The following is a 20952-nucleotide window of genomic DNA, read 5'->3' as shown; positions in this document are numbered from 1 at the left end:
ACAGATACTTCTCCAAAGAAGACTTACAAATGGCTAACAGACACATGAAAAAATGTTCATCATTAGCCAGCAGGGAAATTCAAATCAAAACCACATTGAGATACCACCTTACACCAGAATAGCCAAAATTGACAAGGCAAGAAACAACAAGTGTTGGAGAGGTTGTGGAGAAAGGGGCACCCTCTTACACTGTTGGTGGGAATGCAAGTTGGTACAGCCACTTTGGAAGACAGCGTGGAGGTACCTCAGAAAATTAAAAATAGAGCTACCCTATGACCCAGCAATTGTACTGCTGGGTATTTACCCCAAAGACACAGATGTAGTGAAAAGAAGGGCCATATGAACCCCAATGTTCATAGCAGCAATGTCCACAATAGCCAAACCATGGAAAGAGCTGAGATGCCCTTCAACAGATGAATGGATAAAGAAGATGTGGTCCATATATACAATGGAATATTACTCAGCCATCAGAAAGGATGAATACCCAACTTTTACATCAACATGGAAGGGACTGGAGGAGATTATGCTAAGTGAACTAAGTCAAGCGGAGAAAGTCAATTATCATATGGTTTCACTTATTTGTGGAACATAAGGAACAGCATGGAGGACATTAGGAGAAGGAAGGGAAAAATGAAGGGGGGGGGAATCGGAGGGAGATATGAACCATGAGAGACAATGGACTCTGAGAAACAAACTGAGGGTTTTAGAGGGAAGGGGGTGGGGGAATGGGTTAGCCCAGTGATGGGTATTAAGGAGGGCAAGCACTGCATGGAGCACTGGGTATTATATGAAAACAATGAATCGTGGATCACTACATCAAAAACTAATGATGTACTGATGGTGACTAACACAACATTTAAAAAAAAAAGATAAATTATAAGGGAAAAAGGAATGGAGAGGGAAGCTTTAAAAAAACTTGAGACATCAATTTTTTTAATAGGCATGACTAAATTATAGTGTCTAGGGATGAACATTTGGAAGATAAAATTATAAAAATATACAAGCAATTACCATAAAAGTCAAGATAATGGTGTGCTACTGTAATGGTTATTTAAGGTGGGAAAAGCATTGATTGGAATGGGACACACAGAAGGGGCTTCTCGGACGAATGGCAAAGCCTTATCTCTTGACTTGGAGAGTGGTTTCAAGGTTATACCTTATAATAATTCATTAGGCAAAATATTTGTTTTTTGTGGTTTTCTGAATTTTCACTTTATAATGAAAAGATTCTTATTCTAAATGATGGAAATGCAGTTTTTATTATATCACAGTTCTTTACACTTTGCATATATTCTATAAATATTCTTTTGTACCTATTGAATATTAATTGAAAAGTTTTATTTTATTTTTTTTAAAGATTTTATTTATTTATTTATTTGACAGAGAGCACAAGCAGGGAGAGTGGCAGGCAGTGGGAGAGGGAGAAGCAGGCTCCCCACAGAGCAAGGGAAGCCCAATGTGGGACTTGATCCCAGGACTCTGGGATCATGACCCACACTGAAGGCAGTCGCTTAACCAACTGAGCCACCCAGGTACCTGGAAAATTTTTAAAGAAAAAAACATATTGTAATAATAAATAAAGACAAAAAGATTTGGTCCTAAAAAAAGAAAACTGTTCAAAACGAAAACTCATCTAGGGGTGCCTGGGTAGCTCAGTGGGTTAAGCGTGTCTGCCTTCGTCTCAGGTCGAGCCCCACATCAGGCCCCCTGCTCAGAGGGGAGTCTGTTTCTCCCCCTTCCTCTGACCCTCTGGGCTGCTTGTGTGTGCTCTCTCTCTCTCTCTCTCTCTCTCCAAATAAATAAATAAATAAATAAATCTATCTTTAAAAAAAAAATGAAAACTCATCTTGGTTAAGATCATAGTCCAAATGCTAAGTTGAATTCAGACCCTGCCATTCACCAATTCCCTAAGCCTCAATTTCCTCCTATGTAAAACTGGGATAATAAAAGATCTGAGGTTAACAAATAATTAAACACTATACTATTAATTCACCATGTGAAAATGCATTTATTTTCCATTTCTAACATACCTTTTCATTTAAGCCAAGAAAGCATCCATTTATAGACAAGCAATTTTTTTTCATTTAAGGGATCAAATAATCAAGAGCCATAATTCCTTACTACTCAATTACAGAAATCCCTTATAACAATACATAGTAGTTCATTTCTTTAGCAATGTATTTACTGAACCTAGAAAAGTACTTATCACACAGTTCACAAAGTCCCTGTTCTGATAAGCTATTATTCTAGTAGAATGAGAGAGACCAACATAAAAAGAAATAGATAATACGTCAGACAGTAACAAGCCTAAGAAGAAAAATAAAGAAGGATGATGTGATACTCATGGGGGAGGAGGTGCTATTTCAGTCAGGGAGACCTCTCCGGAAAAAAAAAAAAAAAAAAAAAAAAACCAGCTTTCTGGGGAAATAGTATTACAGAGAGAAGACTGCAAGCACAGAAGTACTGAGGTAGAAAAGCACCTTATGTATTCAAGAAATGGTAAGACCAATGGTGGCTAAAACAATGAACAGGAGCACCGTGGAAAGACTACATCAGAAAGAATGAAAGGGAAGATATTGTATGGTTTTATAGGCTATGGTAAGAGTTTTAGACCTTGTTCTTAATCAGATAAGAAACTACTGAGCATAGGAGTAATATATTCTAACTTATTTTTATATTTATATTTTTTAAGTAGGCTCAACACCCAGATGGAGCCCGACACAGGGCTTGAACTCATGACCCTGAGATCAAGACCTGAGCTGAGATCAAAAGTTGGACACTTAGGGGCGCCTGGGTGGCTCAGTTGGTTAAACGACTGCCTTCGGCTCAGGTCATGATCCTGGAGTCCCGGGATTGAGTCCCATATCGGGCTCCCTGCTCAGCAGGGAGTCTGCTTCTCCCTCTGACCCTCTTCCCTCTTGTGCTCTGACTCTCATTCTCTCTCTTAAATAAATAAATAAAATCTTAAAAAAAAAAAAAAAGTTGGACACTTAACCTACTGCGCCACCCAGGCACCCCTCTAACTTATTTTTAAATAATCACTTTGTCCATTCAAGAAAGAGTGGTGGTTAGTATACAGGAGCAGAAGTGGAAGTGACAGTAAGTGTCAGACTCTGGAGATCCAACTTTTTATATAGTTTCAGCATTATAAATTTATTTATAATATATAATTATAAAATTATAATAAATGCTAATATCTTTTTAAAATACTGTTAGAGAAATAAAAGTCCTTAAGAAAGCCTTTTAAAGGCTTGAGTAAGCCTTTTAAAACACAGCATTATACCTTCTGGGTCCATCCATGTTGTTGTAAATGGCAAGATCTCATTCTTTTTTATGGCTGAGTAATATTCCACCATATATATATGTGTATATATATGTGTGTGTATATATATACACACACCCCGTATTTTTTTATACACTCATCTATGGATGGACACTTGGGTTGCTTCCATATCTTGACTATTGTAAATGATGCTGCAGTAAACACAGAGGTGCATGTATTTTTTTTTTAATTTTTTTATTGTTATGTTAATCACCATACATTACATCATTAGTTCTTGATGTAGTGTTCCATGATTCATTGTTTGTGCATTAACACCCAGTGCTCCACGCAGACTGTGCCCTCTTTAATACCCATCACCAGGCTAACCCATCCCCCTACCCTCCTCCCCTCTAGAACCCTCAGTTTGTTTTTCAGAGTCCATCGTCTCTCATGGTTCGTCTCCCCCTCCGACTTACTCCCCTTCATTCTTTCCCTCCTGCTTTCTTCTTCTTTTTCTTTTTTTCTTAACATATGTTGCATTATTTGTTTCAGAAGTACAGATCTGTGATTCAACAGTCTTGCACAATTCACAGCGCTCACCATAGCACATACCCTACCCAATGTCTATCACCCAGCCACCCCATCCCTCCCACCCGGTGCATGTATATTTTCAAATTGGGATTTTCATTTTCATTTTACCCAGTAGTGGAATTACTAGATCATAGAGTAATTCTATTTTTAATTTTTTAAGGAGCCCTCATTCTGTTTGCCATAGTGGCTGCACCAACTTGCATTCCTACCAACAGTGCACAAGGGTTCCTTTTTCTCCACATCCAGGCCAACACTTGTTTCTTGTGTTTTTCATTTTAGAAATTCTGACAGGTGTGAGGTGATATCTCATTGTACTTTTGATTTGCATTTTCCTGATAATTAGTGATGTTAAACATGGACCTAGATGGTATAATGCTATATAAAATAGGTCAGTCGGAGAAAGACAAATACATTATGATTTCACTTATATGTGGAGTTTAAGAAACAAAACAAATAAACAAAGAAAAAAAGAGACCAAAACACTCTTAAATACAGAGAACAAACTGCTGGTTGCCAGAGGGCAGCTGGGTAGGGAGATGGCTGAAATAGATAAAGGGGTTTAAGAGTACACTTATCATTATGAGCACTGAGTAATGAATGTACAGAATTCTTGAAACATACTATACACCAAAACTAATAAAACACTATATGTTAATTGTACTTGAAAAAAAGAAATGAAAGGAAGAAAGAAAGAAAAAGAAAAGAAACAAACAAACAAACAAACAAACAAACACATAGCAAGTGAAAGACTATACTTTAAGAGATGGTTAAACAAGTCTATGAGAGATAGGGGCACCTGGCTGGCTCAGTTGGGTAAAGCATGCACTCTTGATGTCAGGGTCATGAGTTTGAATCCCACACTGGGGGTAGAGTTTACTTAAAAAAAAAAAAAAAAAAACAGGGGCGCCTGGGTGGCTCAGTCGTTAAGCGTCTGCCTTCGGCTCGAGTCATGATCCCAGGGTCCTGGGATCAAGCCCCATGTCGGGCTCCCTGCTCCACGGGAAGCCTGCTTCTCCCTCTCCCACTCCCCCTGCTTGTGTTCCCTCTCTCGCTGTGTCTCTCTCTGTCAAATAAATAAAATCTTTAAAAAAAAACAAACAAACCTAATTTATGAGAGATAGTGGCTGTTAAATGTCAAGGCTCTAAAGTCAAATTTCCTGGTTTTGATCCTAGTTCAATCACTTACTAAACATGTAAATTTTAGCAAAGTTTCTCAATACCTCAGTTTTTTCATTTGTCAAATGCAAAAAATGGTTACCTTATATGACTCTTATGATTAAATATGAATATAAAGAATTTAGCTGATATATAGTTAACAACTCAGTAAATATTAGCTATCAAATTTATTATTCTACTTCCATTTGTTTCCACTGCCACAGGTTTCCACTATTACTTTTTCCCATTGCCACTACTATTTATAATATTCCCTTTTAAGACTGGTTACATATTCATTTAAAAAATTACCACAATAAAAATGAAATTTAAGTGCTCCTAACATTATATATTTGATATTTTTTAAAAGATTTTATTTATTTATTTGACAGAGAGAGAGGGAACACAAGCAGGGGGAGAGGGAGAAGCAGGGCTCCTGCTGAGCAGGGAGCCCGATGTGGGCTCGATCCCAGGACCCTGGGATCATGACCTGAGCCGAAGGCAGATGCTTAATGACTGAGCCACCCAGGCTGTTTTTAATCAAAAGTATAGTTTCTGCTTCAGAGGTAGCAAAGCGCTCTGATTGTATTATAGTTTTTTTTTTTTTCAGCTTAATGGATCAACCTTAAGGATAACTAAATATTTAATCTGTAAGAATCCAAAGCAATTCCTGCTAACATTTTTTCTTCATTTCAAAACCAAATTAAAAACAAAATTAATGTTAAATCCCGTAAGGCTCTGAAAAATCCAACGCGGAATATGATAAGAACGATTATTACATATGAATCATAATCACTTGGATTTTTGTGTAGTTGGTCACATTCTTGATTTTATCCTGCTGTATATCTGTGTGTATGAGTTAGATAAACTGTTTGGGGCCAAATATTGGGTGCCCTTTATCACATTTGACAAGCTTCCAACTAAAGATACATAAGACGATGGTAACAATACTTGCCTCTGGGACAGGATAAAAGCCAAGGGTGAGAAAGAGACAAACTTTGCACTTAAAAACATTGGCTTTATCTAGGTTCCTTCCTTTGCAAATGCATTCACTTTTCAAGAACATAAAATAGGTTTTAAAGAAAAAAAATTCATTTACAAATAATTTACAAAACAATTTTTAAAATGTCTCACAGTTCATCATAATGGCAGCTTACCAGATTGAAGATGCCAGTAATATATTAGTGTTTTTTGCAAGAAACCTCAACGGAGGCTCTGCAAGCAATACACAGGATAAAATTCCTCCACCAAAGCAATGAAGCATAGCAGTAAACCAGCTTGAAAGAGGATTCTTCCATGCCACTGCCGCAGCTCCTGAAATGGTAAAGTAAAAATGTGGTCTGAGATAACTGTATACTAAACAAATCCTAAAGTCCCAGTGGCACTAAAGAAATAAACTTAATTTCTTAACTTTCAAAAGCTTACTATTACTCATAGGTGTGACAATCACAATCATCATAAACTCTATCTTTTGTTCTTTAAAGCAAGACTGGAAACATTTTAAGACATACATGATTTGGAGCACCTTTAAAATACTCTGTTTAGGCTCTTACTGCCAGTTTCCTAGTAGCACATTATTATAAACAATCTCCCTACTTACTCTCTCCTTTTATTCCCAGCCCTATTTAAGTACTTCCAGTTGATATGTCACAGCAAATTTTAAGAAAAATTTATTATCTTAAGTACTTTAGAAAATAAAAGCTGAAATAAACAAACTAAGCTTTTAACATGACAGGCTAGAAACAGAGTAACAAAATAAACCCAGAGGTGAAAGGTTGATGAAGAACAGATATATACATAATCTTAAAATGCCTCCTAACAACTTATTAATTACAGAGGGAAATAATAATTTTAGAGTGGAGAAACCTTGCAGACATCACTGTAAGCAAACATCAGATGACTCTGTTATGATTCACTAAGAACACATCTTTATTTTTATAGTATTGCTACCAAAAACATGCAACCTGAACTAATCTAATCAGATACATCCAAACTGAGGGCACTTCTGGAAAAAAAAAACATGGCCTAAACTTTAGCAATGTCAAAGTCAAGAAATTAAAAAAAAAAAAAAATGCTCCAGATTAAATAACATTAAAGAGACAACTACATGCAACATATATTCTAGATCATATCCTGGAGTGAGAAAGAATATTTTATAAATGACCTTTTTGGATGACTGATGAAATCTAAATACGGACCCTGGTTTAATAATGGTGTTGTATCTGGGCGCCTGGGTGGCTCAGTTGGTTAAGCAACTGCCTTCGGCTCAGGTCATGATCCTGGAGGCCCAGGATCGAGTCCTGCATCGGGCTCCCTGCTCAGCAGGGAGTCTGCTTCTCCCTCTGACCTTCCTCTCTCTCATGCTACCATTCTCTCTCTCAATAAATAAATTTAAAAAATCTTTAAAAAAATAATAATAATAATGGTGTTGTATCGGGGCGCCTGGGTGGCTTGAATGGTTAAGCGTCCGTCTTCGGCTCAGGTCATGATCCCAGGGTCCTGGAATCGGGCCCCACATCGGGCTCCTGGCTCAGCGAGGAGCCTGCTTCTCCCTCTCCCTCTGCCTCTCTCCCTGTTCATGCTCTCTATCTCTGTGTCTCAAATGAATAAATAAAATCTTAAAAAAAATAATAATAATAATGGTGTTGTATGACTGTTAAACTTTCTGATTTTAGTAAAAGTTCTGTGGTTCTTAAATATTAACACACTTAAGTAATTTGAAGTAACTGGGCAAATGCTTCCAATTTACATTCAAGCAGTTCTGAAAAAATAATATGCATAAATAAAAACATTCAGAGATGTTAAAGTAAAACTTCTAGTTATAAAATGAGTAAGTTCTGGAGATCTAATGTACAGCATAGTGACTACAGTTATTAATACTGTATTGTACACTTGAAATTTGTTAAGACAGTCAATCATAAGTCACCAATTAAAAAGAAGGTAACTATGTGAGATGATGGATGTGCTAATTAACTTGATTGTTATAATCATTTAACAATTCATATGCATATCAAACCATCAAATTGTACACTTTAAATATATATAATTTTGTCAATTACACCTCAATAAAGCTGGAAAAAAAATAAATAGGGCAAAATGTAAATGGTTGGTGAATCTAAGTATACAAGAATTCCTTGACCTATTCTGGTAACTTTTCTATAAGTATGAAATATCAAAGGGAAAGTACAAAAAATAAATAAACTCAGCCAGAGAAATAGAAACAATTTATAAAAATAAAAGTAGAAACCCACTAAAGAGAAGCTAGAATAGGGAGATGGAGATGGGCAACCAATAAAGCCAACACAAAGCTGTTCTTGAAAAGACCAGTAAAACCAACCATTGTTCAACAAGTCTGAGAAAGGGTAGGAAAAAAAATAATGCAAAACATTAGAAGGAAAAATAAGGAAATAGTTTTACAGAGTTTTTTTAATTATAGGAAAACAACATGGATTTAATCTAATAAATGTGAAGATGTAGTTGAAATGGACAATTAGCAAAATTCCCTTAGAATAGATAGAAACTTGTACATATAACTATGGAAAAAAAACTATAGGGCAAAGATCTATCTTAAGAAAGGTATTAACCCCAACAAATTAATGGAAAACATTTACCAAATATTTTGGATTACTCATTTTTATGCTATATAACCATTATGGAATATAGCAAAGGAGAAAAACTTAAATCATTCTATGAAACAACATAATCTTAACATCAAAAATTATAAATAAAAAAAAAGAGAGTGAGAGAGGAAGGAGGAAAGGGAAGAGATAAGAAGGAAGGGAGGAAGGAAAGGAAGAAGACACACTATAATTCTAACTTATGAGTATAATGCACAAATATATTAATAACAAATTGAAATCAGTAGTTTTTTGAAAAGATAATAAATCATGACCAAGTAGATTTTATCCAAAGAATTAAAAAAGGATTCAATATTTAAAAATTCATTTAAATCATTCACTATGCTAACAAATTATCATCTCCCCTTAGACAGTTAAAGACTTAAAAATTCAATATTCCTGATTTTTAAAAAAATCTAGCAATCTAAGAACAAAAAGAAAAGTACTTAACCTGAATAAAGCTATAAAGGAATAGACTTTTTTGACCTCACCAAAATTTTTTTAAATTTTATTTTATGTTATGTTAATCACCATACATTACATCATTAGTTTTTGATGTAGTGTTCCCTGATTTGTCGTTAGCGTATAACACCCAGTGTTCCATTCAATACGTGCCCTCTTTAATACCCATCACCAGGCTAACACATCCCCCCACCCCCCTCCCCTCTAGAACCCTGTTTGTTTCTCAGAGTCCATAGTCTCTCATGGTTCGTCTCCCCTCACCAAAATTTAAAACTTCTATGTGACAAAAGTCTGGCATAGTGTTTTTCAACCTACATAAGGCAAATTCCAATAAATCAACAGAAAAAGACAACAAACACAAGAGAAAAATGACTAAGTCACAAAGTGGGAAATATAAATGACTAATAAACATACCAAAAAAAGAAAGTCCTCCTTCAAGTCATCAGTAATCAAGGAAAAACAAAATTTAAAAAGATGTTATATTTCTCACACATCCAATTGGCAAAAAAAATTTACAGCTTATTAATATTAACTTATTAGCTGGAAAAGCTGTGAAGAAATTCATATACTCCTGTAACAGAATTAAAAAGTCATTTTGAGGAATAATTTGGGAGTATAAATTAAAATTTTTAATTTAAAACGGACTCAAGTGCCCAAGAAATAGCATACAAGAATATTAAAGCAGCGTTGTTTATAATGCTGTGAAAAAAATGAAAAAAATCTAAACAACCATCATCAGAGAACAGTTAAACCATAACCATTTGTTCTATGGAATACTATACAGGAGCAATCAAGAGTGTGACAAAGCAGTATCAACATGAGAAGATCCCTAAGACATCCTATTGAGTAAAAACAAAGAACCAAATACAATCATGTTGAACACTAATATTACAGCATGGAATTATTATTTTTTTATTTTTTAGAATCATTTATGAGGAAAAATGCAAACACTATACATTTCTATAGGTACATGCATATACATGAAATGCACAGAAAAGGGTCTGCAATACACCAAAATGTTAACTGTTATTATCTCTTGAGAAAGCCTAGGATTTGGGAGGATGGTCAAAGGGGATTTAAATTTATTTAATTATACTGATTATATTGTTTAATCATATTTGAATTCTTTTAAATAAAATGTTCATTTACTAATTGTATAATTAAGCAAAATTTTAACAAATTATGTCACTCCCAATCTGTGGAATACAATGCATCTATTTAAAAAAATGTAGCAGCTTTACATGCACTAATATGACAAAAAAATTCATATGTATATAAATAATATGTACAGTAAGAAATCATTTACAGGGGGAAAACAGAAAACCATGTATTTCTATCAGTACATATATAAGTAATACATAAAATAAGGTCTGCAAGAATATATAACCAAACAATTAACTGTTGTTATCTCTTAGGAAAAGGCACATTTATGCAAAAACAAAACAAACTACATAAATGTATGTGTGAGTTCAGTAGAGTAACATCATCATACTCGGGAATTCATCTGTAGGTGCTCAGGAAAAAAAAAGGAGATAAAAGTCAAATAGTACAACCCACCATTCCACACAACAAAATGTACCCAGGAGTGAACATGAGTTGGCAGATGTGCATTTCCTGTGGTGTACCCATCCTGTCAAATGAAGTGATGCCAAGGTTTAATGATATGCATCTGGTGATTAACTCAAGAAATGGTGACCTGGTCCAATCTGGAAGAAAAATCAGTTATGAGAAATGTACTAAAAGGCAGGACATCAATCTTCAGTGTAGCAATTTCCCCTAAACCTAAGAATTTTCAAGAATTATTTTGATAATACATGATCATGCTCTCTTTAAAGCCAAACCCCTACATAAAATGTGATACCACTATGTCTCTACCCAAATATTATGACCTACCTAAATATGTGTATGGGCAATAGAGCACCACACAGTGGTGACTAATTATAACATTGGTCAGTCAGCCTAATAAATGAGTATAATCTTTTCTTTAGGTAATGGTCACTAGCTCCCATACTGCACCATATTCATGTTGAAAAGCAATACAGAGGGGCACCTGGGTGGCTCAGTCAGTTAAGCATCTGTCAGCCTTCAGCTCAGGTCATGATCCCAGAGTCCTGGGATAGAGCCCCAGGCCTGGCTCCCTGCTCAGTGGGGAGTCCACTTCTCTCTCTCCCTCTGCCCCTCCCCCCATTTGCCTGCACCTGTCTCTCTCTCTCTCAAATAAATAAATAAAATCTTAAAAAAAAAGCAATATAGAGGGCTTAAGGGTATAAGTCCTGGCACCAGCACATACTCTATGTGAACTCAACAAGTTGTTTGCTTTCCCACAACTTAAAAAAAAAACACATACACACAGAAGAGGTAAAGAAAAAAGTAACCTACATCACAGGGTTGTTATAAGGATCAACTAAGGATCAATTACAAGTGAGTACTTTGAAATCGTTTAGAATGGGGGCCAAGCACATAGTAAGCAACTAAGTATTAGCTTATCACTATTATTACATAAGTAAATAAAAATAAAAAGCAAAATTACCCTCTCCTATTTCTGCCATTCTATCACACTCCTATTCTGAGTTGTCTGAGACAACTTCCAGACTTTCCTATGCTTATTTACACACACACACACACACACACACACACTTTTTCCCCCTTACTCTTAACTCTCTCCCAACCCTACCGTGTGTGTGTGTGTGTGTGTGTGTGTGTGTGTGTGTGTGTGTGCCATAATGGGCCCATCACAGCACAGTCACTATGAAGAACACATTTGAAGGTAACTGATTACTTTGAATAAACATACAATTAGGAATACTCACTGGTGTCCGTCCTCTGTGTTCCTTGGTATTACTCTAATGGAGATTTAGCATTACCTTCATCCATCTGATACTCACCACTCACTGACTCAGCCAAATTCAAATGTACCCAGCTTTTCCTTTGACCATTAAAACAATCTGAATCAAATTTACTAAATGATTTCATACAAATGATTTGCTCATGTAATATTCATTTCTGATTAAGTCTGTCAAAATAGCTCTCCTTTTTCCTCAACTTGCACATTTTATTCTTTCCTCTTAAGACATATCACATTCTAGATTTTGTTTTTAAGTGTTAGCTCCATTATAAAGTTCTTACCTATTAAAATTCTAAGACACTTTAGTATAGAGTAGGTGCTCTATAAATGTACTGAATGACAGAAAAATATATGGAAGTATTTCAAGAGCTCAGATATTATGATTTTACTACCATGAATTTCCCTTTGTATTGTCACAAATCAAAGAGGCATCTGTAATTACATACCAGTTTTGTGACGTCTTTGTAGGACCACTAAACCCTCTTGGCTTAAGTTTCAACTTTCATAAAATAAGGATTAAAATAAGGAAATACACATAAAAACACACTTATTACCTAGTACATGGGAGACACTTTGTTGATTTATTTATTTTATTTACTGATCACAACCCACAGAAAAAGTAGGCAAAATGCAACCCTTGGATGCTTTTATTCTGAGTCCAAGATCTAATTCTTTTGAGTTCTTATTGCAAGGATGGGATGAAAACACACCACAGCTCTAAAAATGTACTCATAACCCTAAGAGACTTAATCAGTGATACTAAGATTTTATTAGAGAAAAAAAGAAAGGAAAAGAACAGAATTGAAGGGTCCCCTCACATCAATCTTTTTTGCCTAATTTTCAAAATTATGTCAGCTAGAAAAATTTCCCTAACTCAAATTGGCCTTTCTATAAAGCTCTCTTCAGTACACATTTTACAGTATGAAGCAATCTTATGACAAATTTCTTTAGGTGTTATGTTCCTTTGTATATATCATACCAGTACCAGAATTAGTTTATCATGAAGTTAAACTGTGAAAATACAGAAAGTTAACCAGAAATAGCTTGTATATCTTTCCAGCATATAAATAATTTTCAGTAGGAAAAAATAGTTAATATGATAGCTTTAATTTTTTTCTCAGTTTTATAACAAAGATGTATTCCTTTAGCTAAGGAACAAGTTGTGTTAAGATATGTTATTTTATTTTTAACATGCTGATATTTAAAAGACAAAAAACTGTCCTACCTTGAGTTAAGATATTTGTGATATGCTAGCAATAGAATTATTTTCCCCCAAACTCAGCAAAATTTGTCACATTGAGGCCTACTCTAATGCAAAGTATATGAGTTTTGAAGCACTCATAAGCACCTATGGTCTTTAACAACAAAATATTTTCATTATGAAATGAAAGCTAGAAAATAAAGTCATATTCTACTTCGTTTTGGATCAAGTCTGAATCATAATGGGCCAAGTAAATCCACAGACCCACCTTGTGGTTATTTCCCAGTTCCTTAATGTATAACTAGAAGAGACATAGTTGGAAACTGACACAAAGCCCATATTGATCCTCTTATCTAAGGAATAAGGATCAGTATGGTAGAAACATTCAAGTAGAAGCTCCTAGAGTTTCTTCTCCTCCTCAAGGTATTTTTAAAAAGCAATACCACAGAGATGGGTGCCATAACCAAAAACATCAAAGATGAAAAGGTGGTGATAGCTATCACATCCCATTTAACTTGCTTATTTGGTCTATACGTAAAGCAGATGGATCTTGGAAAATGTGGATTATCATAAATGTACAGGTAGTGACTCTGATTGCAGCTGGTATTCAAGATGCAGTATTTTTACTGGAACAAAGCAACATAACCCCTATAACCTGGTAAGCAAATCCTTTTTCTCCGTATTAATTTGCAAGGAACCCCAGAAACACTTTACTTTTACCCCGCTACGTGAACAGTACACTATTGCAGTCCTGCCTTAGGTCTATGTCAACTCTCCTACTCTCCAACAAAGTCCACAGAGATTGTGATCATATTGGGAATCCATACATCACAACGGTCCACTACACCAATGACACTGTACTTACTGGATCTACGGGCAGGAAGTAGCCAGTACTTTAGATATCCTAACATGACATAGGCAAACCAGAAAGTAGGAAATTAAACTTCACTGCCAGGATTATGTACCAGTCAGAGTCCAGTTAGGAAAGAGAAAAAACATGGTTACTTTAACAGAGAGAATTTACTATAAAGACGTTAAGTATAAAATTGTTAACTATATTGTTGAAAAGGTAAAAAGTCAATCCTATGGTAGCACAGCAGTATCAACTACAGAAAGCAGTTTACCACTGCTGGGGAAACAAAGGATGGGTTGAAATTATTTAAACTTAGAAACCTGTGAACAAACATCTCTTTAAGAACCAAAACTGGGACTCCTAAGGAGGGAACACTGCTCAGCTGTTGTTCTAGTCCAGCCCACTCACTCTACAAATAAAATATTGGGGTTTCTTTTTTAATTTTTTATTGTTATGTTAATCACCATATTTACATCATTAGTTTTGGATGTAGTGTTCCATGATTCATTGTTTGTGCATAACACCCAGTGCTCCACGCAGAATGTGCCCTCTTTAATACCCATCACCAAGCTAACCCATCCCCCTACACTCCTCCCCTCTAGAACCCTCAGTTTGTTTTTCAGAGTCCATCGTCTCTCATGGTTGGTCTCCCCCTCCGACTTACTCCCCTTCATTCTTCCCCTCCTGCTATCCTCTTTTTTTTTCTTAACATATATTGCATTATTTGTTTCAGAAGTACAGACCTGTGATTCAACAGTCTTGCACAATTCACAGTGCTCACCATAGCACATACCCTCCCCAGTGTCTATCACCCAGCCACCCCATCCCTCCCACCCCCCACCACTCCAGCAACCCTCAGTTTGTTTTCTGAGGTTAAGAATTCCTCCTATCAGTGAGGTCATATGATACATGTCTTTCTCTGATTGACTTATTTCACTCAGCATAACACCCTCCAGTTCCATCCACGTCGTTGCAAATGGCAAGATCTCATTCCTTTTGATGGCTGCATAATATTCCATTGGGTTTTACGCAACATATTTTAAGAAAAAAGAAAAAGAAGAAGATAGCAGGAGAGGAAGAATGAAGGGGAGTAAGTCGGAGGGGGAGACGAACCAGGAGAGATGATGGACTCTGAAAAACAAACTGAGGGTTCTAGAGGGGAGGAGGGTAGGGGGATGGGTTAGCCTGGTGATGGGTATTAAAGAGGGCACATTCTGCATGGAGCACTGGGTGTTATGAACAAACAATGAATCATGGAACACTACACCAAAACAAATGATGTAATATATGGTGATTAACATAACAATAAAAAATTAAAAAAAAAAATATTGGGTTTTAAGTTCTTATCCCAAACTACCAAGTTAGTGAAAGAGTTTTAACACTGGTCTCCTGATTTTATGAGCTCTTTCTACCACACCACACTCCCTGACCAATATTTTATGTCATGTCAATCAAATATTCTTTCACTTAAAAGTTAAAGATATTCAAGTAAGATTCTCTAAACTAATAGAAGTAAATTGTGAGCTGTCATTTCTGAGACATCCTTTTCCACCCTACAATGGGCAGGAAACACTGTCACTTTTTAACATATCACATAAGGGGCTTTTAGGGTTTCATGAATGTTCTATTTTTATCCAGATGTTGATTAAATAGATGTGCTCATTTTTAAAATTCACTGATCTATGCATTTACAATTTTTGTACTTTTCTGTATGCTTTTATGTATGGATTCATAAAGACAGCAAAACTATGCTGCCACCTTTACAGAATCATCAGAACTAACAAATTCCTGACACATTAATCCTTTCATTCCCCACAAATTAGAAGGGGGAAAAATAATAAGCTTTATTCCTGGATTTAATTCCTAAAAGCAAAGGAGAAACTCACTGGTGATAAAGAAATGACAGAAATCATGGGAGAAAATAACCATGTCAAATGAAAGCTCATTGAGAAATTGCTAAATATTGAGAAACCAGAAACATTAAATGGACCTGCAAAAAGAGAGCACAGAATATTTGAGAACTTTGGAATTAGCCAAAGACCAAACTCCATAATTTATTAACAGATGTGACTTAAATACGGTTATTTTATTCCTGTAAGGCTATTCCTCATCTGTAAAATGAGTTCAATGATACCTACCTTAAAGGGATGTGAATTAAGATACAATGTTTCTGCATGTATCTGAAATGAGTATTATTATTGTACAGGAAAGGTAGCAAAACCTTATGTGATACTATCAAAAAAATAAGAGGACAATAGCACAGCTGAGTTCCTTTAGGGCTACAACAGCATCTTTCATCGTGGTATCCTCAATATCTAACATAGTGCCTGATATGCAGTGGAGTTTCAATAAATATTTGCTTAACTGAACTCCCTGTGATTCGAGAAAGGTTAGCAAAATAGTGATGGGAGAATTAAGGAGAAAAATAGATTTTGTGTATAAAAATCAAGTAGAAATAATTGTAGATTAAATTTTCAGGAAGTCTTACAGAAAATAGCAACTGGAGGGGTGCCTGGGTGGCTCAGTCGTTAGGCGTCTGCCTTCAGCTCAGGTCATGATCCCGGAGTCCTGGGATCGAGCCCCGCATCAGGCTCTCCGCTCGGTGGGAAGCCTGCTTCTCCCTCTCCCACTCCCCCTGCTTGTGTACCCCCTCTCGCTGTGTCTCTCTTGTCAAATAAATAAAATCTTAAAAAAAAAAAAAATAGCAACTGGATTATGAATGTATGACTGAAGAAATGTGTTTATTTTAATGGTTTAAATAACAAAAGAGAGAAGGCAGATTAAAAATGTAAGATAAGAGAGATTAAAGTTGATGATGTAAACTTTCTGTTAAATGGTTTCTGACTAATAGCCCTCAAGGCAGCATCTTCTAACCTCCTAATAAAATACCCAGGAAAATGGAAAACAAACAAGCAAAATCTATCCCACTAACTAAAACTAAAAACTATAGATAATCAGATGCCAAGGTTTAGGAGGAACTAAAGTTAATTATTTACAAATGGAGGTAAATTAAGAAATAAGAAACAGGGGAACCTGGGTGGCTCAGTCAGTTAAGCATCTGCCTTCAGCTCAGGTCAGGATACCAGGGTCCTGGGAGGAGCCCCACATCCGGCTCCCTGCTCAGCTGGGAGCCTGCTTCTCCCTCTCCCTCTGCCTGCCACTCTGCCTACTTGTGCTCTCTCTGTCAAATAAATAAACAAAACCTTAAAATAAATAAATAAATAAATAACAACCCAGTTTATTAAGTACCCTGATGTCTTTGCTTGAAGCACAAGTCATGTGGAAAAGGAGGGGAAAACCATCATCTTTATATGGATTTGAAGGCCTACAGCCTGAACCAAACAAAAAAGGGATGCTGTCCTTATTCACACCACAGAAAGAGTTAATCCCCTTTACCCTCTTGTTTCCACTAGCATTTTTTAAGATCTAGGTAGAGACTAGTAGGAAAGTGAGGAATGAGGTATTGGCAGTGGTAGAGCACATTCCAAAAGTCAAGAGACTCAAGGAATAACATGCTTGAGAGATTAAAAAGAAGAATCCTGGTACTACATGGATGAATTGTAGCTTTATTATACTATTGGTCTAAAGTTCTAGAGAATAAGTCAACGGAGTTAAGAAAAAGTTACCAATTAAGTAAAAATTTATATAAAGTATTGGCAAATCAAAATCCCTATGCATTAAAATACCACAAACAAAAATAATACCTCAGACAAGCAGAGTTTATCCCAAGAATGTAAAGATGATTCGTCATTTTTTTTAAGTTTTACTTTTTATTTATTTTTTTAGTAATCTCTACACCCAACATGGGGCTTGAATTCACAACACTGAGATCAAGAGTTGCATGCTCTTCTGACTGAGCCAGCCAAGCACCCCTGATTTATCATCTTAAAAAATGTATTACATTACAACTTAAATAGGAAAAACAATATGATCAACTCAATAAGAAGTGGAAATACAAATTGCCAATAAACTTAAGCAGCACACATTCAGTAACCATGACAGATGCAAATGAAAACTATTTTTCTGATCCTTAGAATAGAATAACAAGATATTTAAGAACAGTAACAATAGGGGGTAAAAACAAATACTGTGGAAGAAACAGGCAGTCTAAGACATTTCTGGCAAAAGCTTAAAAAGGTACACTCTTTTGCATGAATTCTATCATTTTTACCTGTTTACAAGCACTGGTACTGGGATGTAAAATATTTTTCACACCATGTGTAATTATGTTTTAGCATTCAATTAGTCCAGTGCTTCTCCAATTTTTTGGTCTCAGGACTCCTTGCACCCCTAAAAATTAGTGAGCAGATGAATGGTTGCGGGGACTGGGGGAGGCCTGACTACAAAGGGGCAGGAAGGAATCTGGAGTGAGCGATAAAACTATTGTGTATCTTGATAGTGGTGGTAATCATATGTCTGTATGTGTTTTCCAAAATCATACACTTTATTATTTAAAAGGGTGAATATATGTAAATTAAACCGTTAAAAAGTCAGACCTGAAAAAAATTCTTGAAAACCCCAAAGAGCTTTTATTTGAGTTACAGGCATCAATATTTAGCATATTAGAAATTGTCAACTGAGAAAATTTTAAAGTAGTACTTAATGTTTTCATTTTAAAAATAATAACTGTACTTCGGGCGCCTGGGTGGCTCAGTCGTTAAGTGTCTGCCTTCGGCTCAGGTCATGATCCCAGGGTCTTGGGATCAAGCCCCGCATCCGGCTCCCTGCTCCGCGGGAAGCCTGCTTTTCTCCCTCCCCCACTCCCCCTGCTTGTGTTCCCTCTCTCGCTGTGTCTCTGTCAAATAAATAAATAAAATCTTTAAAAAAAAATTTTTTTAAATAAAAACAATAAAAACAATAACTGTACTAAATGTTAACATAAATTATGTATTCTTTATGAAAAATAACTTTTCCAAAGCAAAAAACACTTATGAGAAAAGTCCCACTGTTTTATATGTTAGCAAATCCTTTTAATGTCTGGCTTCAAAGAGAAAACAGCTGGACTCTCATATCTGTTTCTGTATTCAATCTGTTACCGTGTGACAGGTCATGTAGCCTCTGGAAAACTCCACTGTACACTTGTGAGAAAATCAGTGTAAAAAAGACAAATAACATCTGCATATTATTATGAAAATAACTTTGACCTGGAACTGTCAGGAACCCCAAGGGTTCCTGGACCACACTTTGAGAACCTGATGTAGCCTATACAAGAAAATTTCAAATATTGAATATGGCATGATGACGTACTTCTTTTCAAATCAGGGAAACACTTTCTTACGCAGATTATCTGTCCTGATTTAATACAATATTCACCTTTTCCAGGTCAAAACTTTTACCAAACAATGCTTTAGACTGGGCTACAAACATCAATGTAAATGAAAAATATTTCCGAGACCAAACAGTTTAAAAACAAAACAAACAGTCCATAAGAGGTACAGCACCTCCTCAAGCCCTCACTCCTTAACTCTCTCTATAGCACCAGGCAGCATGAACAGGGAGAAAGTAGAAAAAGAAAATAAATGACTCAACTCAAAGAAAGAAGAGATCCATAAAACCAAAAGGCAAACAGAGTAACTGCAAAAAGAAAGCAGTACAGGAGCAAACATACCCTAAATGTAAAATACAAGAAAATACAAATATTGCTCCCTGGCCGTATACTAAAAAAAAAACAAAACAAACAAAAAAAAACCCCTCAAAATGCTGTATTCAGACTCTACCCCCAGGCTACAGACAGGGACTCTTGGACGGTGCCACTCATACGACGGTAAACGGGGATCCAGCATGCTAAGCAAGATGACAGAGCGCTGCATTAAGGGGAATCTGATGTGCCTGCTTGAGGCTTTTTAAGCGTTGATACAACTTTCAGAACTACTCATTCCAAGCGACCAAGTCCCACTTGCTGTCCCCGGGAGCTCAGTCCCCCGGTGACTTTCAAATACTGTACTTTCCAAGGAAGCGGTGGTACCACCGGGAGACGGCGCATATCCTGGGCGGGCGCAGGCAGGACCCGGGCTCCCAAATGCCGCGGCGGCTTCCCTGTCACCTGCCCCAGACCCGGCGTCGCGGACCCAAGGTCGCGCCTCCTTTGACGAATACCGGGGCCACCGCGCTCCCTGCCTCAGTTTCCCCACCTGCGCTTGAGGGGTCGGAAGGGTCGGCTTGCGGCGCCCCTCCAGCTCGACTACAGGACTCTGGGACACTGGCAGTTCGGCCGTTCAGGCGGCTCAGGCCGTCCTCTGGTGAGGGGGCCGGTCTGCGGCTCCCGGCACTCACCCGGCTGACGCTTCAGCGCCATCACGGACACCAGGTAGTGGGCGATGTCAAAAAAGGGGAACATAGACGTGCGAGAAAAGGCAAGGGTCAGCTCATCCCACGGAGAATCCATGACGACGACGGACCACAGCAGGCGAAGCAACCCCGACGACGGATTTCTGCCGAGCGCAGCGAAAGGTGGGGGAGGGGGCTGCCGCGGCCGCGCGCCCTTCCGCGCGGCCTGGAGGAGCCCTGCGCGTGCGCCCTGGGACGGGCGCCGGCGCGCTTTGGGGCGGGGCCGCGTGTCCCGAGAGTGGGCGGAGTGAGCGGCTCCCCTGTTGTTCCGGAGGGGCTGGGCCTGGGTCTCCCAAGTGAGAGTCTGGCATCTTCGTGCTGGAAGCTGTGCCAGATCCAGGAGAACGGGCAGATGAACATAACATACGTAATGATTTTAAAAATACATTACTTATGTTAACATTTATTACTTTAAAGCGAATACGTAAAGAACTATTTTAAGTTTTTCTGTTGTAACTTCCAATATGCTAAGTATTGATCATGTAACCCACGTAAAGTTTTGAGGACTCTTTGGGTCCTCAAGAAATTTTTTTAAGTCAGCTTTAAGGGTTTAATTTACATACATCTTATTCACCCTTTTTAATATAAAGTTCTATGATTTTGGATAAACCTATGCAGTCTAGAAGGGTAGAGGTTCAGAGT

The 20952-nt window shown here is 37.0% G+C and overlaps 1 protein-coding gene across 1 annotated transcript in view; it reads right to left on the bottom strand.

Annotated features, from left to right (window-relative positions):
* Nucleotides 1–20479, bottom strand: part of TMEM38B (transmembrane protein 38B) — a 56889-nt gene extending 36410 nt beyond the window's left edge. Inside the window, exons 1-2 of the mRNA XM_028108743.2 lie at nucleotides 20257–20479; nucleotides 6163–6319 (exon numbers count right to left, since the gene is read on the bottom strand). Coding sequence (XP_027964544.1) covers nucleotides 6163–6319; nucleotides 20257–20368 — 269 coding nt within the window. The 5' untranslated portion in view covers nucleotides 20369–20479. The remainder of the gene's footprint in view (nucleotides 1–6162; nucleotides 6320–20256) is intronic.
* Nucleotides 20480–20952: the final 473 nt, after the last annotated feature.

This window comes from Eumetopias jubatus, unplaced genomic scaffold (assembly GCF_037043125.1).
Source record: "Eumetopias jubatus isolate StellerSeaLion01/CBP00866 unplaced genomic scaffold, mEumJub1_p1.0 scaffold_15, whole genome shotgun sequence".
In the NCBI taxonomy this organism is placed as follows: Eukaryota; Metazoa; Chordata; class Mammalia; order Carnivora; family Otariidae; genus Eumetopias; species Eumetopias jubatus.
This window is presented reverse-complemented; position numbering and strand designations above follow the sequence as displayed.